The sequence below is a fragment of the Apis mellifera genome, linkage group LG8 (genome assembly GCF_003254395.2).
Source record: "Apis mellifera strain DH4 linkage group LG8, Amel_HAv3.1, whole genome shotgun sequence".
Classification (NCBI taxonomy): domain Eukaryota; kingdom Metazoa; phylum Arthropoda; class Insecta; order Hymenoptera; family Apidae; genus Apis; species Apis mellifera.
Window position 1 is genome coordinate 7,137,386 of NC_037645.1, and position 24,967 is coordinate 7,162,352.

Genomic DNA, 24,967 nt, shown 5'->3' on the forward strand with positions numbered 1-24,967 from the left:
GATTGAAGTTTGTCATCCTCCCTCTTAAAATTAAAATTTTATCACGAAGATATGACCGATATAAAAATTAAACGTTAACATGTTTCGATTCGATCGACCATAGACTTAAGAATATTGGAAAGATTCGTGTAATTTATTCAGCAATGATTTGAAAATTTTTATAAATATTTTGGTTAGATTTTATAAATATTTGGAAAACTTGCGAAGTGAATAATATATCATTTGATTGAAGTTTGTCATCCTCCCTCTTAAAATTAAAATTTTATCACGAAGATATGACCGATATAAAAATTAAACGTTAACATGTTTCGATTCGATCGACCATAGACTTAAGAATATTGGAGAGATTCGTGTAATTTATTCAACAATGATTACGTACGTATTGAAAATTTTTATAAATATTTTGGCTAGATTTTATAAATATTTGGAAAACTTGCGAAGTGAATAATATATCATTTGATTGAAGTTTGTCATCCTCGATCCTTCTTAAAATTAAAATTTTATCACGAAGATATGACCGATATTGGGCACAAACTTTAAATAATTCATGCTTGCAAAATCAAATAAAATATAGATAATTCAGAGATAAATATTAATAATATAGTAGAGGCTGAATTAGCATTCTTCTCGAGATGACGAATAATTTACATAATTAAACAACATTGTGTTGGGAAACTGGTGAATCCTTATTGTTTAATTTATAAATAAATGCTAAAACATTTTCTTCGTACGTATTATTATTATACAAGTTTAATTTTTATTCAATAATCGATTTAGATACGATGCTTCGTGTCTAAATATCATGCTTCTTGAATTTTTAATTATTCTATTAAATGAAATGCGTGATATAAACTATTTTAAGTAGCGAATTCAACAAGTTGATGACTCAACAAGACGATAACTGCATCTTTTTTATCGAAATTTGAATTTTATTTTACTTGACTCGAGATTTTATAATCTAAATTCTATGTACATATGTATATATAAATGTTTCAATAACAAAGTTGATTATTTTCTTGCATGAGGAATGAAAATAGATATGACATAATGATAAATAAATAAAATAGCAACAATTATTATTTTTACTATTCAATACTATTTGATACCATTCGAGTTATATAATTAAATTCATTACGATTAACGAATAACAAAATTATACGTTTGTTTTAATTTGATACTATTGTCCTATTGTAATAATTGTACAAAATTCGTACTAAAATTAAACGAGTTTCCATTGAAAAAGGAAAGGATTATTACGAGCAGAAATATCGTCGAATCGAGTCCAAATCAATTTTTACCGAACTATCATAAAATGATATCGTTTGAAAATATATCAATCATCTCGTTCGAAGGTTGGGTCTATCTTAATCGATTCGAGTTTGAAAGATCGAGCTCAAGATTTTCTTGTGAAACAAATTCATCAGATAAATCGATGTATTTAATTTTTAAATTTGATATAACGATTTGAACATTAAAATTTTTTAAAAAATTGTAATTAAAAATATCCTCTCAAATCTATTAAAAAAAAATTAAAGAAAATTTTCGAGAAAGAATTTCGAATATTTTTGGAGAAAAACGAAATCGAAATAAATCCGAACATTTTTTTGACCACGTGCATAGAAGAATCGATTCAGACCAGCAACGTGGCTCCTGCATGGTTCATCGAGTCTCAAAGGTCTGATTTATGGCGGCTGATAAACCGAGAATTTATTGATACCGCGGTTTTCTTAAAATAAGACGATGATTTCTGCGTGCATCGTCTCTAGGAATTTTATCGAGACAGATATTCTCTGGAAGCCTATCGTTCGCAACGTTGTTCGATGAAAATCGGAAAAGTAATGATGGGTATCGACTGCAATCAATTTCTGATCAAATTTATTTTCTCTACAATTGAGTAAATTCTTTGTAATAAATTAAAATTTTGTTCTCGTAAACATTGATGATATCAATGTTTGAATAATATCAAAAATATAAGGATATTCGATAATAAAATTAAAAGAATTTTAATTAATATGAAAAAAAAAAATAGTTCTAAATTATTGGCTGCTAATGTATACATTATTGCAACTAAAAAAGAATAAAATATTTACGTTTGAATGTGTATATGTATATCATTATCATTATCTTTTTATTATGAGAAAGTAAAAATAGATAAAAGATATATAATTATATATCCATGACCCAATTTAATATTTAACCCACTTCACAATCATACATAAATATTTAAAAATATCTATCAGTATTAGATATTATAGATTGCTTTTATAGATAATAGCTATTGGATATTAATAATTAAGATTAATAATTGGTATTAAAAAAGATATAGCAAAAAAAAAAAAAAAGTAACATAGTAAAAAAGGAACAAAGAACAGTTAATCGATCAATTAAACGAAACAGCCATAATGACTATCAAAACTACAAACATAACAGAAATAGAGCAGCAATAATGCATACTGATAAGCGTCGCTGATAAGAAAAACAATGCCATCCATCACCTCAGTCACAACTTTTTTCTACTTGCGTTTACGAAGAGAAGGGAGAAAAAAAGAAATAAAAAAAAAAAGTATATAAAGTTATTTTCGAAAGCAAATGTAACATATTTTTCTTATAAATCGTGTTGTTTCTTTTTTTCAATAATACATATAGATATATTAAACAACAAATTCTATTGTTTTAACATTTGGTTGTATATGTCAATATGTTATATTTATCTTCGATTTTTCTTTTGATTTTAATGATAAAATTAAATAATATTTCAAAATAAGTAATGTATAAAAAAAATGTTATTAGAGATTCAACCATCAATGTTTTCTAAAATTCGTAACAAATAATTATTAGATATTTAAATGTCTCGAAATATATTAACGTATAATTAGACATATTCGAGAGACTAGAATCGTGAATAGTAAGTGATTAGGATCGACTATTGTTCTTTAAATACCAACATTATTAGCGCTAGAGTTATTTTTAAACTTTGATTTTTGACTCGCAAAAAAACAGAAACGGATAAATTCATCTATTTAAAAAATCTTTTATGCTAGAAAAGATAAAGTCTTATATAAATAACTAATTGTATTTGATTTTTAATATTATGTGTAAATTTTTTTTATTTATTTATTTTAATTTTATTTTACATTCTTAAAAATAAACTATTTCAAAAACTTGAAAAAAAAATCCTTCATAAGTATTGTTCATTTTAATTCAAAAGTGAAGAATAAGTACAATAATAATATTGGGAAAAATTATATTTAAATTAAAATAAATTAAAACTCGACAAAAATGAAAAATTCATCCGATTATTCATTCTTTAAGTAACGATTTTCATTGTTAAAATTCTCTAGAATTTCCCTATTCAAATATTCTCTCTTTATCGTTGATAATCTATCCGTGGCGCTAAACGCGCGCGTAAATTGAAAGGGAAGGGGAAAGCGGCGCGCGCATTCGTAAGCCAATACACGAGAGATAAACACTTTGGTACAGAATGCATTACGCGGCGGATTCTTTCACTCGATCACACGAGGGAATCGCGAAAGCATATGTAGCATTGCGTGTAACTCGTTTACATATTACAGCAGCCACGATATACGCCTTCAATTTTTTCCCAAATGATATTTCCTATTACCGACCTCTTCTCATCGTTTCGTAATTAATGAAAATATCCGCGGTGTCTCGTTATTTTTAATTCCCGCGTTCTAATTAAGATAAATCGATTCGAGCTTGCGCGACTCGTTTCCCAACATTTCGAATGCATTTCCGGGTTCCTTTTTTGCGCCCAAACTCCGCATCACTGATCCGACCACGAGGCGGATATATCGCGATTCGTTTCAAATCGAGTGTACCGTATGTCACGCGTACAACAGTATATGGGGTAATTAACCTTTTTGCTGCGTTGAGGTTAAGTATTGAACATATGTAACAGATGGTAAATATTCAATTACGATTGATGTGTGTATTGTAATACAATCAGTTCCTGTAACGACGTAATATTTCTATAATATGATTTAAAAATTACACTTTAATATGATTACATATCTTATTAAAGTTCATTGCATTTTGATAATATAATAATATTGAAAATTTTTGTGTATTAGTTTTCTATTATGAAGATATATAAGATATAATATTTTTTTAATTTATTCCTTAATGTTTTGTGTTCAATAATTATTATTATCTTTTCAAAATCAATTTGTCATGAAAATATAAATTTAATATGTACTAATAATGAGCTATATATTTTTAAATTATAACAACAAAGAAAAAAAGTTGAAGACTCGAGGATTTATTCAAACAACTACACAACGGGTGTAAAAATTTGTTGGATAACATCTGGTATGACGTAAGATATTCTAAAAATGCGAAAATCCAGAAGTTGCAAAATCATACATATCGTATACGTCGAGGTTGATCATAAATCCTATGAATCACGCTCGTTTCAAACAAAATATTCTGTTTCATCTCTCTTTTTTTCTTTTTTTTTTTTCTTTTTTTATTTATTTCCAATGTTTTTCGAATCCAATTCGATCTTGTTCAAAGTAGAGATGAATCGTCATAAAACTGCCCAAATGTAAATACGATAAAAATATTTTATAGAGGTGATGAAAGATTTCTCAATGGCGATCCAACAAATCCAACAAAGTATATATTAATCCAAGTTAATCGATTTATATATATACTGTTATTCTTATAATTTAAAAAAAGAAATTAAAAATAAATACATGCATATAAATACACATATTGTTCATTTGATGTAACAATGACGTAATTGAAATTTTTTTGACAATATGGCGACCAGTAACGCGACACTAGCGCCATGTGGCTATTAACTACTATCACCCAATACACTTTTAACATTATTTTTATGCAATTTTCTATGATCTCGCACATTCTATGTATTGAAAACTCCCTCGGATCTTTTATAATAAATAATTTTTCGTCCTACATTATTATCGTCATCCTGGAAAATAAAGGATATCACAGATTTGGTAAAACGTCGCCATGTTGATATACGCGGTTTCTTTCATCAAATGCAAAAAAGGAGGATCGAGGAAGCTATAGCCGTCCGGCGATATTTTAGGTCCGAGAATTTTCACCTTGCATTATTCAAGCCCCTATGAATTCGAGATATACTTGCCGATCGAAGCCACGGAGCTTAGCCCTTTCGAGATTGCCGTGACAAAACGCGCGCGTGCCAAGGAAGAAAATTCCTGGCAACAATAAGCCACGGATCGTGGCAGTGTGAATCGGAAAGCAGCCGGCTCTCCGCTGCACCTGATCTCTAATGTAAGATGCATCCACAATCTTCGATCCTCCGTTCTAGTTACAATGAGAAATATGAAATACGAATATCCATTTTTTTTTTTTTTTTTTTTTGCTCTCTCTTTCAAGATTTTCACCGTTATCTTTGTGAACTTGAATTGGAAGATAACAAGATACGATTATAAGACTGTGGATACTTATGCAAATTCAAGATTTTTCATGATTCATAATTAATGATACTTACGTAAAAATTTGTTTATAATATATAATTGTTTATAATTTGTTTATATAACACCGTATAAATATTAATAGTGAGCATTTTCACGCATTTCATGTATTCTTGCATACAATTATTTCCACGCATATTTTATTGATTTTTATACGTAAAAAAAAAAAGAAAAAGGGGAAAAAAAAAAAAGAAAAAAAATCTCTATTGTTCAATCGCAATAAATAAGGAAACTGGCGGTAGAGTTAAGGTTGAAAACGAAAGGTCACGATTCCCACTTCGAAATCGTTGAAATATCGCAAATTATTATCGAAAATCTTATTGAAAATATTTATTTACGGCAGAGTTATTTTAAAGAAATTGTTTTGGAAAATGATTTTTCCTTCATCATCGTGATTTCCTTCAGATAGTATTACACGCATTGCCGTTTTAGAAACGTCGTAAAATCGATTCGATTCCGCAACTGCGTTATAAACTTCTCTACGGGAATACCATATAACAGTGATAAACGCCAGATTCTTCACCGAATGAAAATGAAATGTTTAAGATCCTTCAACACTCAACACTCGAGAAAATCAATCTTGCAACGAGACGGATATACACGTATATATATATATATATATATATATATATATTTTTATCAACACTTCTTCACCACAAATTTTCATTATTTATATCCCAATTTTGCACGCAATATATAATAATAATCATCGAGTTATAATCAATCTTTATTCATTCGATTTTTCACGAGTTTTTCGCATTTCGAAATTCCCACCAAATCGAAATCCTTTACAACAGTAAATTGCTATATTCTTATTTTACCGGAAATTAAATACATAAATTATTGAATTCAATCAACTTTTTTCCACATTAACAAAAAAAGAACAATTAACAAAAGAAAAAAGAATGAAAGTAAAAATAGTGAAAAGGAAGAGAAATTTTTTTAAAAAAATTTCCCAGAAATGGATCTCCTCCTATCTCACGATCCTCCTCCTCCTCTCCAATTTCAAAGCGAATCGACTATATAAAGTGGAAAGAATTATTCATGTTATCGTTGTCAAAGATGTTGTCGATCAATTATTGAAAAGAGTGTCTTCGTTATCTACCGATTCTTTATAACAGAGAGGTGATGCAACACCTAGCCGATGAAATATTTTCAATATCGAAACGAGGATGCTTCGACCCTCGGATTGGCCTTATTAAGCCATGAATTACTGGCTCCATTAACGGGAAGACGATGCACGTGCCCGAATCAGGGCAACTGCTAATTATTTCTCGTTCGGGTGCTTCTATTATCTCCTCCTTTTATTAATGTATCCGGATTCTAAAAAAGGAGCAGATCGCGTGCCGATACCGTCTGATGAATAATCGCGATTTTTTTTAATAAATTAAAAATATGGAAATTATTCGTTCCGCGGATGTGAAATTTCGATAATCGATCTGGACTTGATTAATCGTAGATCGATACGAAATTCTTCAACGCGAAATATCGATTTTATGAAAGGAGGAAAATTATTCTTCTCTAGAGAAAAAACTCTATTTTTGATTTGATGCAGATGATTGGTTAAGTTTTATAACAATAGAGCCACGTATACGGTTGTATAATAGTTCGGAGAAAAGATTTTAAAAAGAACGAGAATCGAAGAAGAAGAAGAAGAAGAAGAACGAAGAAATCTTTATGTATGAATCTTGTGACGAAAAATCTTTTATAAAAATGAATTTACTTTAGAAAATTAGATACAATAGGTTTTCATAAAAAGAATGCATGTTTCTAAAAAAAGAATGCTCCACAGTATTGTTTCAAGTTTCAACAATTCAGATTTTTACGAACAATTGTTGATATTTTACTCTATCACGAAAGTAATTACACTTTGTTGATAAAAAGATATATATATATATATATAGAGATTTTAACAGAAATAATTTCAGGAAATGATGATTATATTGACTTGTTATATTAATTATTTCTATTAACAAAATGTTTTCATGCCAATAAGTGAAAAAGAAAAAAGAAAAATAACAAATTTTACAGTTATGTCATTATTGCAAGAAACATACAACACTTGGAGAATCAATAATAGTATAACCTCATTTCCAAGTGAAAAGACATTTATGAGAGAAATAATAATAATTTATATAGATACATAACATCTCTTCAAAAGAATGTTGGCAACATTGTTTAACGGCCTTAGAGAGAAGATAATAAGGGCAACATGTGACAAGTTAAACAAAGAATAGACGTGTGAGATACGTCCTGTACGTGGGATTCAAACGTCTCGAAACAATCTCGTGCTAGGAATAATTATAACTTCAACGACTTAGGAATATTGCAGGTTACGCTGTCTGAGTTTCTTTTTTTTTTATTCCAAGCATTTTTACAATTGACCCCAGTCTATTAAATTAGATTTATCGCGAAGAAAAGTTAGGTTAGGTTTATATCTTGAGTGTAAAAAATGGATTGTTTTTATTTAAAATATTTTATCCAAAATATTTTTCGCTACTAATAATAGTAGATATGGTTATTTCAAGTTTGATATATCAAAATTGAGAATTTATCGAAATCTATTAAATTCGATTTAATAGGACAGATGAATTCAATCTTTCTAATTTTAACCTATCTTCTCATCGTATTATTGAAACATAACATGTAAATTCATTGTGAGCTTTTTCGTACACATGCTTCTCAACGTAATAATAAAAATAATTAAAAAAATTTTTTTTCATAAATTCATCAACAATTGAAATAATAAAATGAGCCAAGATTAAAATAAAATAATAATTTTAATGAGTTCGAATTAAAAATAAATCTCCACTCTATAATAATACCCTCTCAATTTCAATTTTACCAAAATCGAATTAATAAATTAAATTTAGATTCAATAAGAAAATTTTTGCAAACAAATTCAATAAAAATTATATAATCTCATTCTGTTACATTGAATATATATTGAATTAAAGATTCTCGAGATATTCCTCCAATCTCAATTTAATTCGATCAAATTTTGAGTATACGAGCCGTTAATTCGATAATTTCGATTATCGAGAAATTCTGTCATCGTCGTCCGTTTAACGAAATAATCCACGTGTAAAAAGATTCTCTGCTTGCTTCGACTATAGAGAGTTGCAGATCTGACGAAGTGGCCCCAGATTATAGAGAAGAAGGGCCGGAGGAGGAGAATGGACCAGTTGCGATATATAACGCGTATACGTGTATACCACCTCCTCCCTCCCCTTTCAGCCTCCCCGGCCCTTTCTCCACAGACGACGATATATGCATACACGCGATGTTGGAAACCAGTTTCACCCGCCCACACGTAGCAGAAAACACGCGAGCATTCTGACGTGTATCTCCCCCTCCCCGTCGTGACATCGAATCTTAATACCCCCGGACTGGACACACGCGGTCTGAGACCTCTTTGTCCCGGCCCGTATATACTTTACGACTTACGATCGAGAAACAAGAATAATCAGACAAGCGTATCCTGCCGGCGAGAAAGAAACAATCGAACGATCGCGATTTGTCCGCCGTTCGAGACTATTAATCCGTTCCTTTAAGGCTATATTTATCCGTTCTCTAACTCTGAGTTAGAGATCGATGCAAATATATGTTCAAATTTTAAATCGTTACAAATTTTTTTACTAATTATTTAAGTAATTTATCTCTATAGAGGGTTTTTTGGTTTTTCTTCTGGAAAGATTAATATATGATTTTTTTCTTTTTTTGAATTTTGAAATACGTATTACGCGATATTACGGTCCATTGCAGCGGATATATTCGGCTAGGTTAAGTAGCGATTTAATTATCATCAAGAGCAGATATTGTGATCCGCTTAAGAGGTTATCTTTAAAGGGAGAGAGATAAATGATATTTTATATAAATTGCTTTTATCAATGTAAATGGATATAACGCGGGATATTGAGGGAAAAAGAATTTCGATGCGTTCGAAAAATCGGAGAGGAATTGAAGAGAAGAAATCGATCGATTCTTATCTGATCGTTCGATAAATAAAATTGCCAACGAAAGAAATCGAAGAATCGTAAATAATTCTCTAACTGGAATTACAACGCCGAGAATAAATTTGAAATTTCGAAATTATACGATCGAAAAGTATATTTATATACGAAATATTCGATCTCGCTTTACCGATCATACAGGTATCTACCGTATCGAGATAAAAATCGCGTATACACACGAAATACACACTTCGGGAATTTCCGTGACTCACGATCGAGACACGAAGCCCGGCAATTCCCCGAGAAATCCTTCCTTGGTGAAATCGAGCTACACCTCTTATAATATTGCACGCGGGCTGGAACGGATCGCAAATCCTGGAGAAAATTCGAAAAACGAGGAGAGGCAACCAATGCGGAAACGGATCGATACGGTGGGCCGGAGAAAGGGACGCGCAAACACGTTATTTACCAGTGCATGCGTACCAGATGCACCAAAGCCTCGAGGATCCTACCTGTCCAGGCGTCGAAGTTACTTCATTCGGGCCAGATACTTATTACCATTACCAGCCGCGTTCCAACACCTTCCTCGAAATAAGATCACCTTTTTCCGCAATAATTCGGATAATTAACGATGCTGGCTATCGATTATTGACATACCTCTGAATAATAAATATATCGTTAAAGTCTTTTTTATCGATATTCGAAAGTTTTAAACGCTTGCATCGAGAAGATTAATTTATTGAATTTATCTCGATTCGTTATTTCGATTCAATGTAATAATTTTAAATTCCGATTAAATTAAGTTTCAACCGTCTCTTAGTTCTTTTCTAATTTTTTTTTATAGAAATGAAATCACCTTCTGTAATTCCAATCGATGGTGACTTTTGATTCGATATATTTCTAACTTTGAATAATATGAAAATTTTTTGGAGAAGATTAGATTATTAATATTATTTCATATTCGACTAATTTTCGATTGAATTGATTGAATAAATATATATAGAAATGGAAATTGTATAGAATAGAACTTTATCGAAAACAAAATATTCGATCTAGTGAATTGTGGCCTAGTGAATTCCTAGTCTTTCTATAATAAAACTAACACGCTTAATAATTGAAAAAAAAAAAAAAGCATAATCGATAAACTTCTATTACATGAATTATTCGTCCAACTGTGTACAATCATTTTCTAATAACGAAAAATAAAACTTTTTTCTGATCTTCCAGATTTATAAGTGCGAAACATTCTGTAAGATAAATTTGAAGCAGTGCAAAAATCTTTGAGAAACTTTTTATTACCTTATATTAAAAATTGATCGTACAAATTTCATTTTTATCAACCGATTATTGACAAAAATTTTATAATTTTGATTATTATAAAATTAATAATGATTAATTAATCACTTCATTGTTCAAAATAGAATTTCGATGTAAGAGATGGTTAAATTGGGGTGCACACGTGAGTGTGTAACACGCAGGAAAATTGGGGAAAGGCAACAAACAAGCGATTATGAAGAGGCTGATAAACCAGACCAGGATTACGCGAAAAATCGATTAAGGGAGTCGGTGGTCCAGACTCGTTACAGCCTCTCCTCCGATCAGAATACCCACTTACGACACCGTAACTTTTCCATCGGATATAAAATCGTTCGATTGCAAAACGAACCTTGAAACCAATAATCCTAATCTTGTTGTATCTGTACTATCTCTAAGCCAATATTCCCCTCTGCAATAGCAAGATAATTCCTTCATTTCTCGTAATACAAGTGGAAATATGCAAATTGAAAAAAGGCAAATTTAAACAGAAATATCGAAGAGGACAAGTTGTTTACGATTTCAATTTCCAAATAAATATATAAAGTTTTTATATATTTGTTATTAAAAATAATAGAATGCTTTCCATATTGCTTTTATAATTTTGAAAATGATCCAGCCATTCAAAACTATTTTCAACTGTATCTGATTAATATTTTTTTCAATACTTGATTATCGTATTTTCCATTTAATGCTGAAATAAATGAATGTTAAATATTTTTGTAAAACTTGTCGTGTGAATAATTGTAAATAAAAATAACAACCACTCCCCAAATCCTTTTCATGATCCTGCAAACAAACTTTCAGGGACTGAAAAAAATTGTTAAGCCATTATTAACAATTATAAAATCTTCTCCTCGAGTAGAATTTGTATTGTATTATTTAATTTTATCGTTACTCGATTGTCTGGGACACAAGTTGCCTCTGGTTGGACTGGAATAATTGATGGATGAACTCGTCTGGTCTCGATTCCTTCAAAATATCAAAATCTGTTTGTGGCCAGGATTGATTCAATTAGATCGTCTCAATAATTTTAATAAACGATCTCGATAATTGTTTTTATGGAAATTCATAAAGAAATCGAATCTCTAAACCGTGATTTGGATAAAAAGTCAATGGATGAAATCGACGAATAATCAATCAATTACTTCTTCTAGGAAGAAGAATCTACGAGGACAGGTTAGGTTACACGATGCGTTCATTAATTGATCGAGTCATGAAAGAAAATTCGATAATTCTTCGATCTGAATTGCTAGTTCTGACTCGTAGAAACAAGAAACTGGGTCAAAGATGTGACAATCCGAAAAAGATGATGCTAAATGTACGATTGTATCATTTCAAATTACTTGGTCATGCCTTTTATCTCTTTCCTTGTGTTAGGTCATATTCCATAATGAATTGGTATATACACGTTTTTTCATTATAAAAAGGTCAATTGATCAATGAATGATCAATTGTTTGAGTAAAAATTCATTTACACAATGATTATAACAATCATAAAATTGGAAAAAAAATTTTCATTATTTTTCACATTGGATCTTCAATTTTTTTTATAGGTTAAGATTTAAAATTTTACATTATCAATGACATTTCATCTTTTTCTTTTCTTTTCTTTAAGAGAGAAAACATTCTCCTATTTTATTCTAAGCAAATATGATTGACAAAAAATAGATAGAAGAAAATCTCATTTTCTTCCAAGCTTCGTACAATTAGTAATGTTTCAAATTCTTTTTTTTTTTTTTTTTCATTATTTCTTACCTTTAATACTTTTGATATATATTTTTTTTTATAAAAAAGTCTCATTTATACTTTCAGTAATATGATATAATTTTTATCTCCTTCTTATAAAATTTAAAAAATTTAAAATTCGAACACTATCTTTGGTATCTCATTTTAATTTTCTGTTAAGAAATAAAGATCTGTTGATCGATCGAAATCGATCAGCATAAAATCTCGAATTCAAGTGGGAAAAAGTGAAGAAAAGTGTTTAATCGCTTGGTTGCCAATCGATCGAGATATTAATTAAAAACTCGAACGCAATTCACATCCTTCTTATATCTCGAATGAATGTTTAAGTAACCGTTTGGCTTATACTTGTCTGCGCATATATTTATACGTAGGATGAGCTTTCAACGACTGGAACACCGACAGAGAGTCTCTCGGTCACCAAGAGACTTTAATAGATACTGTTGCACACGACGAGCAATCTTCGACAAACATTCTAGATTTTATAATTTAAACACATTGATCGAGATCAATGATCCTTCATGGGCGGTGATCTAAATCGGATCCACCGATAGAAAAAGAAATTAATTAATCATTTCCTTATTTCCTCGAACGAAATCTAATCTGAAATTCATGATTGAATCATGTATGATTCTGCCCAGATTTCATAATATATATATATTTCCTTCTAAATGAATGATTAAGGAGAATTTCGAATTATCTGTATTTCTAACATGTATCGGAATTTGTCCAAATAAACGCAATTCAGTTCAGTCTAAACAAAGAGACGAATCATTTCCCTGGAACTGTCATCACGTTTTATCTCCTCGTGATAAAGCATAACGATTCGCCACCTTCGCCTACACACACATCTCAATGAAATGTTGTTTCAATTTTAATGAATTGCATACGCAAAAATTGTTATCAATAATCATTCCTTTTTTTCAACGTCGGATAACGATTATTAAATAAAATTTGTATTTCGTTTCTTCGATTTGATTATCTCAACATTATTATTATTATTGTTTAATTAAAGATTACAGTGTATTCAAGAAAAATATTATTTTATATAATATACAGATATTTGTTATTTGTTTGCATTAGGAAGATACGAGATATATATATATATAGTGTGTTCCATTCAATTAATTTCGATTGATTATTTACGAAGACGATACGTTATCTCTTCGATTCTTCTCTCTCTAAACTCACTCATTTGTTTGTATATTATTATAAATTGATTTTATTTTAAAACACATTTTTAACTAATAAATTCCTTCTTTTGAGAACTTTATTCTTAATTTAATTTCTTCAATACGATGGAATGGAAACGAAATAGAAATGCATCAACTTAGAGAAGATAGGTTAGGTTTCCACTTCTGAGTCGATATATTTTTATAAACGTTTCAATAAAAATTCATCGTCATCAACACGATAGAAAAAAAAAAGAAACGTAATAAAAAGAAAATAAAAGTTTAATCGCCAAAAATAAAGAAATCAATTAGCACAATATGAATCGGTCGTCAAACGACTTCCTTTCCCACTGGGCCAAGAACCACGCGTAAAAGTGGTCAGTGAAATTGCCTGTGAATCGACTCGCGTGAACAAGTCGCTCCCTTCAGGCGATAAGGCACTCGAGCTTGCACTCGTCGCGAGGCATTTGAGCCCACGGTACTCAGAGACAAGCTGCACTTGAAAAACACTCCTTGGAGAACTCGAAACAAGGCTGGCAATGAGAAATCGATCGCCGCTCTATCTGGAAATCATGTTCCCTCTTCTCTCGCGAGATTTAACGCGATTTCTATGACATTTTATAAATAACTAAATCGCGACGAAGGCCTTGTAAAGAAGGCAGGTTGGAGGTGGAAGTGGATTCCTTTAATCTTGGATTTTCTCGAGTGTCGGAATGCTTTTGAGATTTGCGCGTGAAGGCTTATGGAATACTTTTATGGATTGTGGAATTTACTATTTAGAATTCTCTTCAATATTCTTTTCAAATATCTTTTCAAATATTACGAATTGTAATGAATTTGAATGAATTAGATATTTTTTAAGATGGCAAAAAATTTTTTTCAATTTCAATCTTTGAGGCAGCGATTTATTTTTTTTTAATGTTCTCAGATATTTGGATTCTTTGGATTCTACTTGAAGAAATATTATGGATTGTTTTTAATTTTTTAGAGATCAAGTCTGATTTTAATCCTTGTGACAATATCTAGATATCCCTTTGCTTGAGATTGAATTTGAATTTTGTTATTTCAGAAGATTTTTAAATCCATTAGATCTTTTATTTGATGTATAAATATATGCTAAATTTAAATATAAAAATTGCAATTTCATTATTGAAAAATTATCAAAAAATGATGTTAAAAATTTTAAATGTAGAATAAGACTTTGTCAGCAGTTAGATTTTAAAAAAATCAAATAATAGTTGAAAAATAAAAAAAAATATAAGAAGAAGATTGTGACGTTGATCTATCTTATCCGCAAATATGAGTATTTGTAAGATAATAAAATTTTGTATTAATCTAAATTGGCCTCGATAAATTTAAAAAAAACTGGACAAACAAGAAGTTTTATTAAATATTTCATATTATCATTTTAAATTATAAAGTATATTTTGTGATTGCTTGTGTATAATTAAGAAATTTATAAGAAAAATGAAAGGAAATGATACTCAAATCATAAAGAAAAATATAATTATGTACACATTTAATGCATCAATTTTTTTCAATATTATAACAATTTACAGAAGGTCATATCCATTTTTCTTTTTATGATAAATTAAACTAAATTATACTCGATAAAAACTTGATTCATAGATTCGTAATAGATAAGAAACATTTTTTCACATCCCTCCTTATTAATTGTCATTATTTTCTTCTTATCAATCTGATATTTTAGAGACCATTTAATATTATTATATCCATATTATTAATACATGACCTGTAATATATAATCAATATATATAAATATATAAATTTTCACATTTGAATAATAATAAAGTGAATTATATTAAATTAAACTTAAATTAATTATTTCTATTTCTAAAAATCTTGCAATAAAATAGAATCTGAATAATTTCTCTGAATAAGTTAAATAAATTAAACGATATAATTTTATTTATAATGACAAATATCCTTTCAAAAAACTATTAAATCACTTAGAAATTTTAACATTCTCAAAAAATACGTTCCAAATAATCTTTGAATATAACCAATTATCTGAAACAAAATATTCTCAGAATATAACAAAATTCTAATTTTCAAACAGTGATATAATGAAAAATGACAAATACACTCTGAATAATGTATCGATATATATTCTTACGAATTTATTCCCAAAGAAATTTCTCAACAAAATTTCCCAAAATAATACGAGAAAATAAAAATAAAATCTTACATTGTCTTGAATATAATAGAATATATAAAAGAAAGATCCCTCTACTCTATCAATGCACGAAATTAAAAATAGAATCATTCATGAATTAATAAAAATATCCTCGCACAACTCGAATCCTATCGTAGATTCGAGGGAGAGAGAGAGAGAGAGAGAGAAAGATGGAAATCCTTTTTACCTCGGCTGTCACCGGTTGTATCTTTTTCTCTCGCCGAGGTGGACACGTCCAGCTGGCCATTTCCAGGCCGGAGAAAAGCTCCAAAGATTTGTACCTTATGAAAAATATGGTAATGCACGCGGCCTTATACTCGATACCTCGTTCTCCCTCTCTTTTCCTCCTTCGCATCAGGATGGGCTAGCGTTTCCTCAAGATTTTTAGGGGCTTCCACGAACTTGATGGAGCCCGTAATTTGAAAAGTTACCCAATCCTCGGTATATATAAATACCAATTTTTTTTTTCTTTCTTTCTTTCTCACGATTGTTGTAGGTTTCTACTTGATAATTTCTTTCGAAAAAAAACGAGAAGAGAATTGATTTAATTTGGACACTCGATCGGAGGAGACAGATGCGAAAGATAAATTGTGTGTGTGTGAAGTTAAATTTATTTCATCGTATGCAACATTTTGAAGTAAAAATAAAATTAAGTAAAATCAAGAAGTTAAGGATAAATTTGGATTTATCGGTGCGATTCATTTTTATTAACCCACGATAACTGACAACACTGCCGTTGATTAGTATCTGTCAAAATGTCTTTCAAAAATCCATAAAGCAACAGGAAATCCAATATAATATAATTTAAAATTGTTTCAAAGCCAAATGTTACATCCGTTGATCATTTCACGAACGAAATTTTATTCTTGGCACTGTTCATCAACAATATCCGTGTAAATTATAACACTGATGTTCGTGGCTGCCAAAATATTTGAACAAATTGCAAATAGTGAGACAACAAAAAGGGGTACATGAATATAAAGAAGAGGTTCTCGAGTTTCAGAGGAAGCCTGTTTTTCGAAGCAATCGAATCACCGATGAACCGTAACCACCATCCCTCTCCCCCCCCCCCAGAATAGACTATTTTAATTCAATATCCTGTTAACTTCACAGTCGACTTATTTTCATTAATGTCTCGCGTATTAATAAGGGAAAAGTCATTGGAATTGAATCTTCTGAAACGAAAATCATCAAAAAATCTCTCGATAAGAAGATTCAAGAAAAGAAGAAAAGAAATTTTACTTGTGAATGGTTTTATTGTACAAAATCTCACGAAGATTGGCACATCTGTAATTGCGAGAGAATTTAATTATTTAATAAAGAAGAATCAAATCAGTGGAGCAGCTAGAGATCTCGAGGAGACGTGTAATTTTTCATAGAGGACGGATATTGACATAACTTTTTTATGTAATCGAATTAAAAAAAAAGAAAGAATTCACTCGAATGTAATTTATTTGATAAACACTAGCTTTCGAATTGATAAAATTTCGTGATATTTTTAGAGTGAAATTTATTAAAATATAAGATAGAATTATTTAATAAAATTATAAGCAATAAAAATTTAAATGTATTGTTGTAATTGAAATGTTGTAAAAACGAATCGGTATGTTCAATATTATATTTAATAATTCGTGGCTCTCTAACCTCGTTTAAACATCGATGGGTATTTCAGAATTTTTTTTTAGCTTCTTTGAGAGCCTTGAGAATGGTGAAAAAATAATCCTAGATGATCCAGATTGTGAAAGATATATTAGCAAGTGAGAATCGATAAAAAACGATATTAATTTTATTAAAAATATTCTTCGATAGCAAAACAGTTTTAAGCATATTTTGTTATTAAAACAAGTTTTTTTGTTATTAAATATTCTTTTTCCTTTTAAATACAATCGTCGATTCCACGAGGTTATGAGCAACTTTTCCACTTTTTTTTTTCCCCCACTTTCCAAATTCGGCCTTCTTATTATGAAATAAAACAAACAGTACAGATAATAAGTTCAGCAATGACTAATGTATCAGGTGATAAAAGAGTTAATGAGGAACTCGTTACTTCTTTTATCAAAATTTCCACTTGACATGTACACACGAGCAACCACGAAATACCATAATTAATCCACGCTAAAAATACAATCAAAAGATAATGAATACAATTCTCTCTGCTCCGTGTAAAGATTCTATATTTATCTTTGAGAATCTAAGAAAGGAAAATGAAATCGCTATCGCAATTACGTAACAATCGCTTAAAATTAATCACTTCTCCAAGGAATATTTAAAAATGAATATTTATTTTTAAAGTTTAAAGAGAGAGAGAAAAAACTGTAACATCAAGGGCCATCTTTAATAAATCCGTGCCTTAAAGATCGTTGCTCCGATTCCACCTATAAATATACCGCTCTATAAATGCGTTTGCACGGTTCGAAGATTTGCAGAAATTTTCTTCTTCTACTGATCAAAATCTGTTCCTTTAATTCTCGACCGGAAGTTACTTTTGTTAGATCCAAAAATTGTGTGTCCTGTATCACCAAGTAGTTTTCATCGATCAGACATCTCGAACACGAACGAAGGAACAAATAACGCAATCATCCTCGAGTTATCGCGGATAATTCAATAGAACTATCGTAGTGTGCCAAAGGCATGGCTAGACTATATTCGCGACGGAGGATTTTCACTTAATACCCATCTCAATATCTCTACCTCGCGACCTCAATTAGCTTGACATCTATGAGAAGTTGATAAAAAATAAATAAATAAATAAATAAAATGGTAATTCGTGAGGATAAGGTGAGATCGGAAATATTGGTTGGGGAGAAGTGTGGTGATCGGCAACGCTGTGCTCCAAACTTGGCCAACTTTGGTTATCTAATTAGCATGAGATGTATACGTATATATATAATTCAACGTGGCCGAGGAGGAATTTAACGGGTTATTGATTATCGAACGAATATCTTTTTCGATATATAGCGATTCAGAAATTTTTCTTAGAATTTTTCAATGATGATGCAATAAATAAGGAATCAATGGTGGAGAAGTTATAAATCGAAATAAACCGATCGGAAATAGACGAACGATTTTTACGATTTTATTATAACTTCGACAAAAGATAATTAAGCACTTTGTTCAAATATATCGTTTTGAATTATTTTCAGGAATAGCTCGAACGAAAAGTAGATCAATACATATCTTACCTAGATGGTCAAACAAAGTTTTCAACATCCTTATCACCGCGTAACATAAATTGGTAAGATTACCAAGTATTGCAAATATCTCGGGAATTGGATCGAGAGTGTTAAATAGATTAAACAAGATTATCCTAAATCTCGTTATTTTTTTTTTCCTTTTTTTTAAGCATCAACGCTCTCGTCGAGAGGTAAAATTTAAAACTATCAATTAAATTTTGAACGAGAAAGAGGACGTTGGATAAGGAGGGAAGAAGTTTGGAAGAAGAGGAGGGGGAGGAGGGCACACGATGGCAAAAATCCGTCGAAATCGGATGACATTTCGACGGTTTGGCAGTTTGCAAAGCTGACGCGAGCTCTGCCCGCCGTTTCTCTCAACTTCTCGATGTGATCGGAATACGATCGAGCCAAGCAAATTATTCGTATCGTGCGAACCTTTACGAATAATAATCGAGGAGAAGCCAAACTCGGAGCCACTCGGATCGATGTGTGTACTTACTTGTTGATCACGTCTTTCTCTGTTTTTTTTTTTTCTTTAACCAAACGTATTGCACAATTACGTTTTGTAATTCGATTAAAAGAATTAATATATGTACGTATATTGGATTATATAGGATATCTCTATGTTACTATTCATATTTGTTAGTTATTTCAAATTATGATATATACGTGTGGAGATATATTGAAATACGGTGCGGACTTATGCTGGAGGTAATGAAGGATTGGATAACTACGTTATTCAAGCAATATTAATTTTTTGTGAAATGTAATTACATTGAAACGAAGAATATTGGATAGTTACGTGATATAATATAACCACGTGATATATCTAACTGTGATATAAGTACCTGTAGCATTTAAACTTTGCAACTTTGCTACGAAGAATAATGAATAATGAACAAAGAAATTGAAATAGTGATAATGATATTACCTTACCATATACCTTGTGTTGTGAAATCAGGTGAGTATAATGATTGATCATATTGCAATGCTAAAATGAAATCGAACACTTGTGTAATTAAAATTTTCTGATTTCTTTTTTTTACCTCTACTTTTTTAATTAATTACATTTTATTAATTTATTTGATCAATTCTTAAAGGCGACAAGATGATTTCTACGAGAACATAACACATTTTATATATTATTTTCTCGGAAATATAATTGCAATCGCAATCTAATCTAATCGTTTTCTTCTTGTTGAATATATCGATATATTTTTTTTTTTTTATCGAATAAATTCTAAACTCGTTTCCGTCTAAATTAGCATATATCATAGTTCATCATAGTGAATTATAATTATGACATCATTCAATGTTATTATAACTTATTCAATAATACCGTGACCAAGAACTGTCCAAGCTTGGCTATGTAAACAAAGCAAGAGTGGCAATTCAAAGGTTAGAAATTCGGAACTGAGATTGAACTCCGCCTAATTTATATTAGACTCTCTCTCGGACAATAATGTTCCAAATTGAATTTTGACCAACACGAAGAAACCTATCAACCACACGTGGAAACCTTCGAGCATTAATAAATTAAATCCATTCAATGCTATTTCCAGAACTGAAAAGAAGAAACAGGGAAAGACTTATGGATGGAATTATGTAATGTACACGATTGGAACGGCATTAATTAATCTGAGCATTAATTTCATATGTGTTTAGCCACATATTTGAATGTTTATTGGAGAACGTAAGTTATCGGAGCGACAGATAAGCTCGTTTCGCCGCGGAAAATATGCGAAGATCCTTATCATTCCGACATAACATGCCGCGAATAATCAGGTGACTGAACTTTACGGGCCAGTTTCAAAGCTTGCCAAAAAATTTGACCGGTCTGTGCCAATTGGCCACCGATTCCTTGAACCTTGCCTCCTCCTGCCTTTCGGATCTTGGAACAGGAGGATTAATTATTCAATTATCTCGTTGTTTCCTCGATAATTCGCAGATTTCTCGCGCGAACCATGAACCAAGAATTCTTTAGAATTCTTCTTCTGTTAGAATTATTCGTAATTTTCGAGAGGAAAAAGTTGAGAAAAAGGATCTAAGAATAAAGAATCCCACCGACCTGTCAGTGAAACATGACATGCTCGATTGATACATTTTAAAGAACAATATCGATCGGGGCAAAGGTTAGTAGAAATGGTTCAAGGATCTTGTCAAAGCTTGACACAATCCAACTAACTTAATCTCTCCACGATGCTTTCGAAGCATCCCCAAGAAATCTCATCCTAAGTCCACACAAACTTGACCTGTTCTCAAGAAGAAACTCATTGGAACTCTCTATTCTCTACTCTACCGTTCAAAAATCCCGTTTCACGGGATTAATTAATTAAAAAATTTCATCGATATCGATATAATACTCACTTGAGAGGCGGCGTCCACGAGGAAAGTGGCGGCAACGAGCATCAGCAACAGCAGACAGCCCTTCGGCAAGGTAGAGTCCCTCATGATGAGGACCTGTTCGTCCCAGTTCTTCTCCTATGGTGCCTCACTCGCGTTGCTCTATCTTCTCTGTATCACTCTTTGTCGGATCGTTCGAGATGGGAAACCTCTCGTCAACGCATGACGGGCGGAATGGAAACGCGCGACCGGTCCCCCTTTCCAAGGCCACTTTGAAATCTTCGGACCTTCACGAGGCGACGCGACGAGGAGGAGAGGGCCAGCAGGCACGGGGAGCTTGGACGTAGTACTACGAAACTTGCCTCTCGAGTCGCGGGACACACGGGGACCGTACAACAGCGCACCGGTGTTCGGTAGCGTCTGAAAGGCCGAGCGCGCCGGCAAGATAAAACTTTTTCAAAAGCCCGGTGCTTTTCCCTCACCCCGCCGGATCGCCGACAGATTCAGCTGCGTTCCCTTGCGCTCCGACACTCTGTCTCTCACCCGCGGACTTCCTCTTTCTCCCGCTCTCCCTATCTCCGTCACAGTTTCCCTCTCCTTTTGCTAGGCCGTCCAACCTCTTCCCTCTCGCTTCCTACTACTTTCGCGCCCCTCGCGGCGTCCTTGTCTAACCGTGCGCGTTCCGCTGCCGTGCTCCATCCCCACCACCGCCGAATCCACGGTCCTCCCCCCCCTCCCCTCCTATCGACTCCTTTGGTCCGTCTTTCTCCGTCGTGCTCCCCCCACCCCAAACCGTCTTTCTCTGGATACCCCCACCCAGCGATATTTCGCGAGGATCCGTTGTCTTTCTCGTTCCGCCACTAGACGCGCGCGTATCGTCTCTTTCCCGATCGTACCGGCTCTTTCTCTCTACACGCGTAGAGAGAGAATGGGGAGAAGTAAGTTGTTCCTCCAACATCCCTTCCACGATTCACAATCGTTCCATGCTCCTCGCACGAGGCGACCGGGGACCAAAAGTGGATGTACGTGTATACGCGGTTCTTTTAATGAGATTAAATTGCAGGTCCTGGATACGCCAAGTTTTTTTTTTTTTTTTTTATATATTTGAATTCGATGGAATATATTAAGATTAAGATTTCTCGAAACTGAGTCATAGTCGTGGAGAGTTCATGGAAATTAAAACAAGATCAAGGTATCGTTCATTTTTTTCCCCGATCCGAGGTATCTTTAAAAGTAAATTCTAAAAAATGCTAATTTTAAAGTGTATTTCGTTCTTCGTATCGATTCTTCCAATTTTTTTTTTCTAATTCTATAATATCAATCTAGATTATCCGGTTGAAAATTCGAACGAGAAAACAAATCGAATGGCCATCAGCAGCGACGAGTCATTCCGGAAAGGAAAAAGAAGATAAAAAAGAAGGGGGGAAAAAAAAAAGAAAAAGAAGAACCGCGTGCGTTCGCCAACGCGTATATTCCTTCCTTGTCTCACCTCGACATAACCTCTTCGTTCAACCGGAGGATCTGTTGCGCTCAGCAACAGATGCGAGGGTGATCTTTTTTAAACGGGTCAACCTCGCCTCACGCGTATCCACTCGCATTTTCTCCAACGAGAAGCGAGACTCGTGGACCTGGACTTCGTACGTAGAGTAATTATAACAGTCAACCCGTTGATTATAGTCACATTAATTCGTGGTACACAACCTACCGCAACTATGATCAAACAAATTATAATGTAGAAAGACTCAATTTCGAAATTCGATCTACAATATATTTAAGTACAAATAAGAATAGACAATTAAATATCATTGTATTTAAAAAAAAAAAATCACATTTTTAATTTTGACATAATCTAACTATTTTTACACGAAATATTTTATACGCACAATTTTAAAAAAATAAATATGTTACACAATGGTTTCACGGAACAATATCTTTTAATTTAACTACGAAATATGATTAATAAAAGATTTCTAGATAAATTCTTATCGTCGAAGGAAAAAAATATATATTATTACAAGATATCCTTATTTCAAGGAAAGAGTTGGAAATCAAAAGAATACGATGCGTTAATTAGAAAAGCACGCATCGATAAATGAAGGAAAATAATATTCTCTTGATCTTTAAACCGTATGGATACGTGGAAAAAATGAAGGAGGATATACGTCGTGGTTATAAAATTGACCGGTACGAGGCAAAAATGTCCAAATAAATTTCCTAAAAACAAAGCAAACTTGTCGACGATTTATAGTCTGACAGCTGAATTCCTCGATTGCGTGTGCCTTTCGGCAGTTTTTAGACAGTAGCTCGAACTTTTTTTTTTTTTTTATTTGATCGGAAGATCAGTTATTTTCAGTTGTTTATCTATAACTCTTCTCCTTCAGCATCTACTTTATCTTTTTTTTCTTTCTTCTTTTTAATAACAATCATCGAATGAATATAATATAATAACACCATATCCGATAACTTGTATATTAAACAATATTTAGATTACATGTAGAATATTATTATTGGAATATATTAAATTAAAATTTAAATAGAATTGAATAGATTTTCAAAGAACTGATAAATTAACTTGCATTTACTATTATTTATATTGAATCATAATTCAAATAAAGCCAATATTAAATCATACTTGAGTCAATCAGATAAATTTAATCACATTGAAAAATCGCAATAATTATCGAGATGTTATTATAAAAATGAATAATTCAAATAACTCAAAGATTTGTGGTGGTAAAAATAATATTTTTATAGCATTAATAAATAATTAAACGTATAATATATTCAAAAAATTTTTATAGGTATCATAATATGATCTATGATCATTTTCAATGAATTTATACAATATATATTAGCATATATGTATAAATATAATATATTTAATATTTAATCTAATCAACTTATCATTTTAATTAACTCTGCGAATCAATGGCAACAAAATATAATTTATTACAATTTTACTGTCGATAAAAAAGTTAAATTTAAGAAAAAGTAATTTAAATTTAAATTAACATCCCTTATTTAATATCTGTTTCTAAAAGAATGTAAAAACTTTTTCATAATTTTATTTATAAAAAAAGTTTATATTTATGTTATCATATATTTATATATACAATATATTTACCTATTTTATCATCAATCGATATATAAATTATTAGAAGTTGTTAAAGTTATATTCTGAAATACCGACCTCAAAAGTAACTATATTCCTTACACTTCTAATATGATATAAATTTTATTCATGTAACTATTATTGATCCTAAAACAACAAATTGAATTTTCACAAATATTTAAAATAAATAAATGATATGCAAAATATTAATGATTCAATTATTATTTTAATTGAAAAATTTTTAAATGATATTTAAAAATTTTATTATAATTATAACAACTTTAAATAATACAATGTAATAATGTTTAATTATTATTATACAACTTACTGAATTCATTAGGTGATCCAGAGATACGAACGTATTATCATAATCTCAATGCAAAAGCATATTAAAAACGCGATTATTTATCAATGTAAAATTAATTCTTGCAATGAATTTAATATATTATTTTATAAATAAAATATAAACATTAA

General features: G+C 31.1%; 1 protein-coding gene and 1 long non-coding RNA gene across 22 annotated transcripts in view; one reads left to right on the plus strand and one right to left on the minus strand.

Moving 5' to 3' along the window:
- LOC100577444 overlaps window positions 1-19,951 on the plus strand; it is a 32,474-nt gene extending 12,523 nt beyond the window's left edge. For both annotated transcript variants that reach the window (XR_003305208.1, XR_003305207.1), the window contains one exon: window positions 19,009-19,951. This is a non-coding gene — a long non-coding RNA (uncharacterized LOC100577444). The remainder of the gene's footprint in view (window positions 1-19,008) is intronic.
- The window catches only part of LOC409722 (basement membrane-specific heparan sulfate proteoglycan core protein), a 153,712-nt gene extending 131,761 nt beyond the window's left edge, over window positions 1-21,951 (minus strand). For 6 of the 20 annotated variants that reach the window (XM_026442399.1, XM_026442404.1, XM_026442395.1 and 3 more), the window contains exon 1: window positions 21,406-21,940. In XM_026442399.1, coding sequence (XP_026298184.1) covers window positions 21,406-21,489 — 84 coding nt within the window. In that variant the 5' untranslated portion in view covers window positions 21,490-21,940. Of the gene's footprint in view, window positions 1-21,405 lie in introns of all 20 variants that reach the window. The other 14 variants (XM_026442402.1, XM_026442401.1, XM_026442405.1 and 11 more) reach the window with 7 other exon arrangements.
- Between the last annotated feature and the right edge of the window lie 3,016 nt (window positions 21,952-24,967).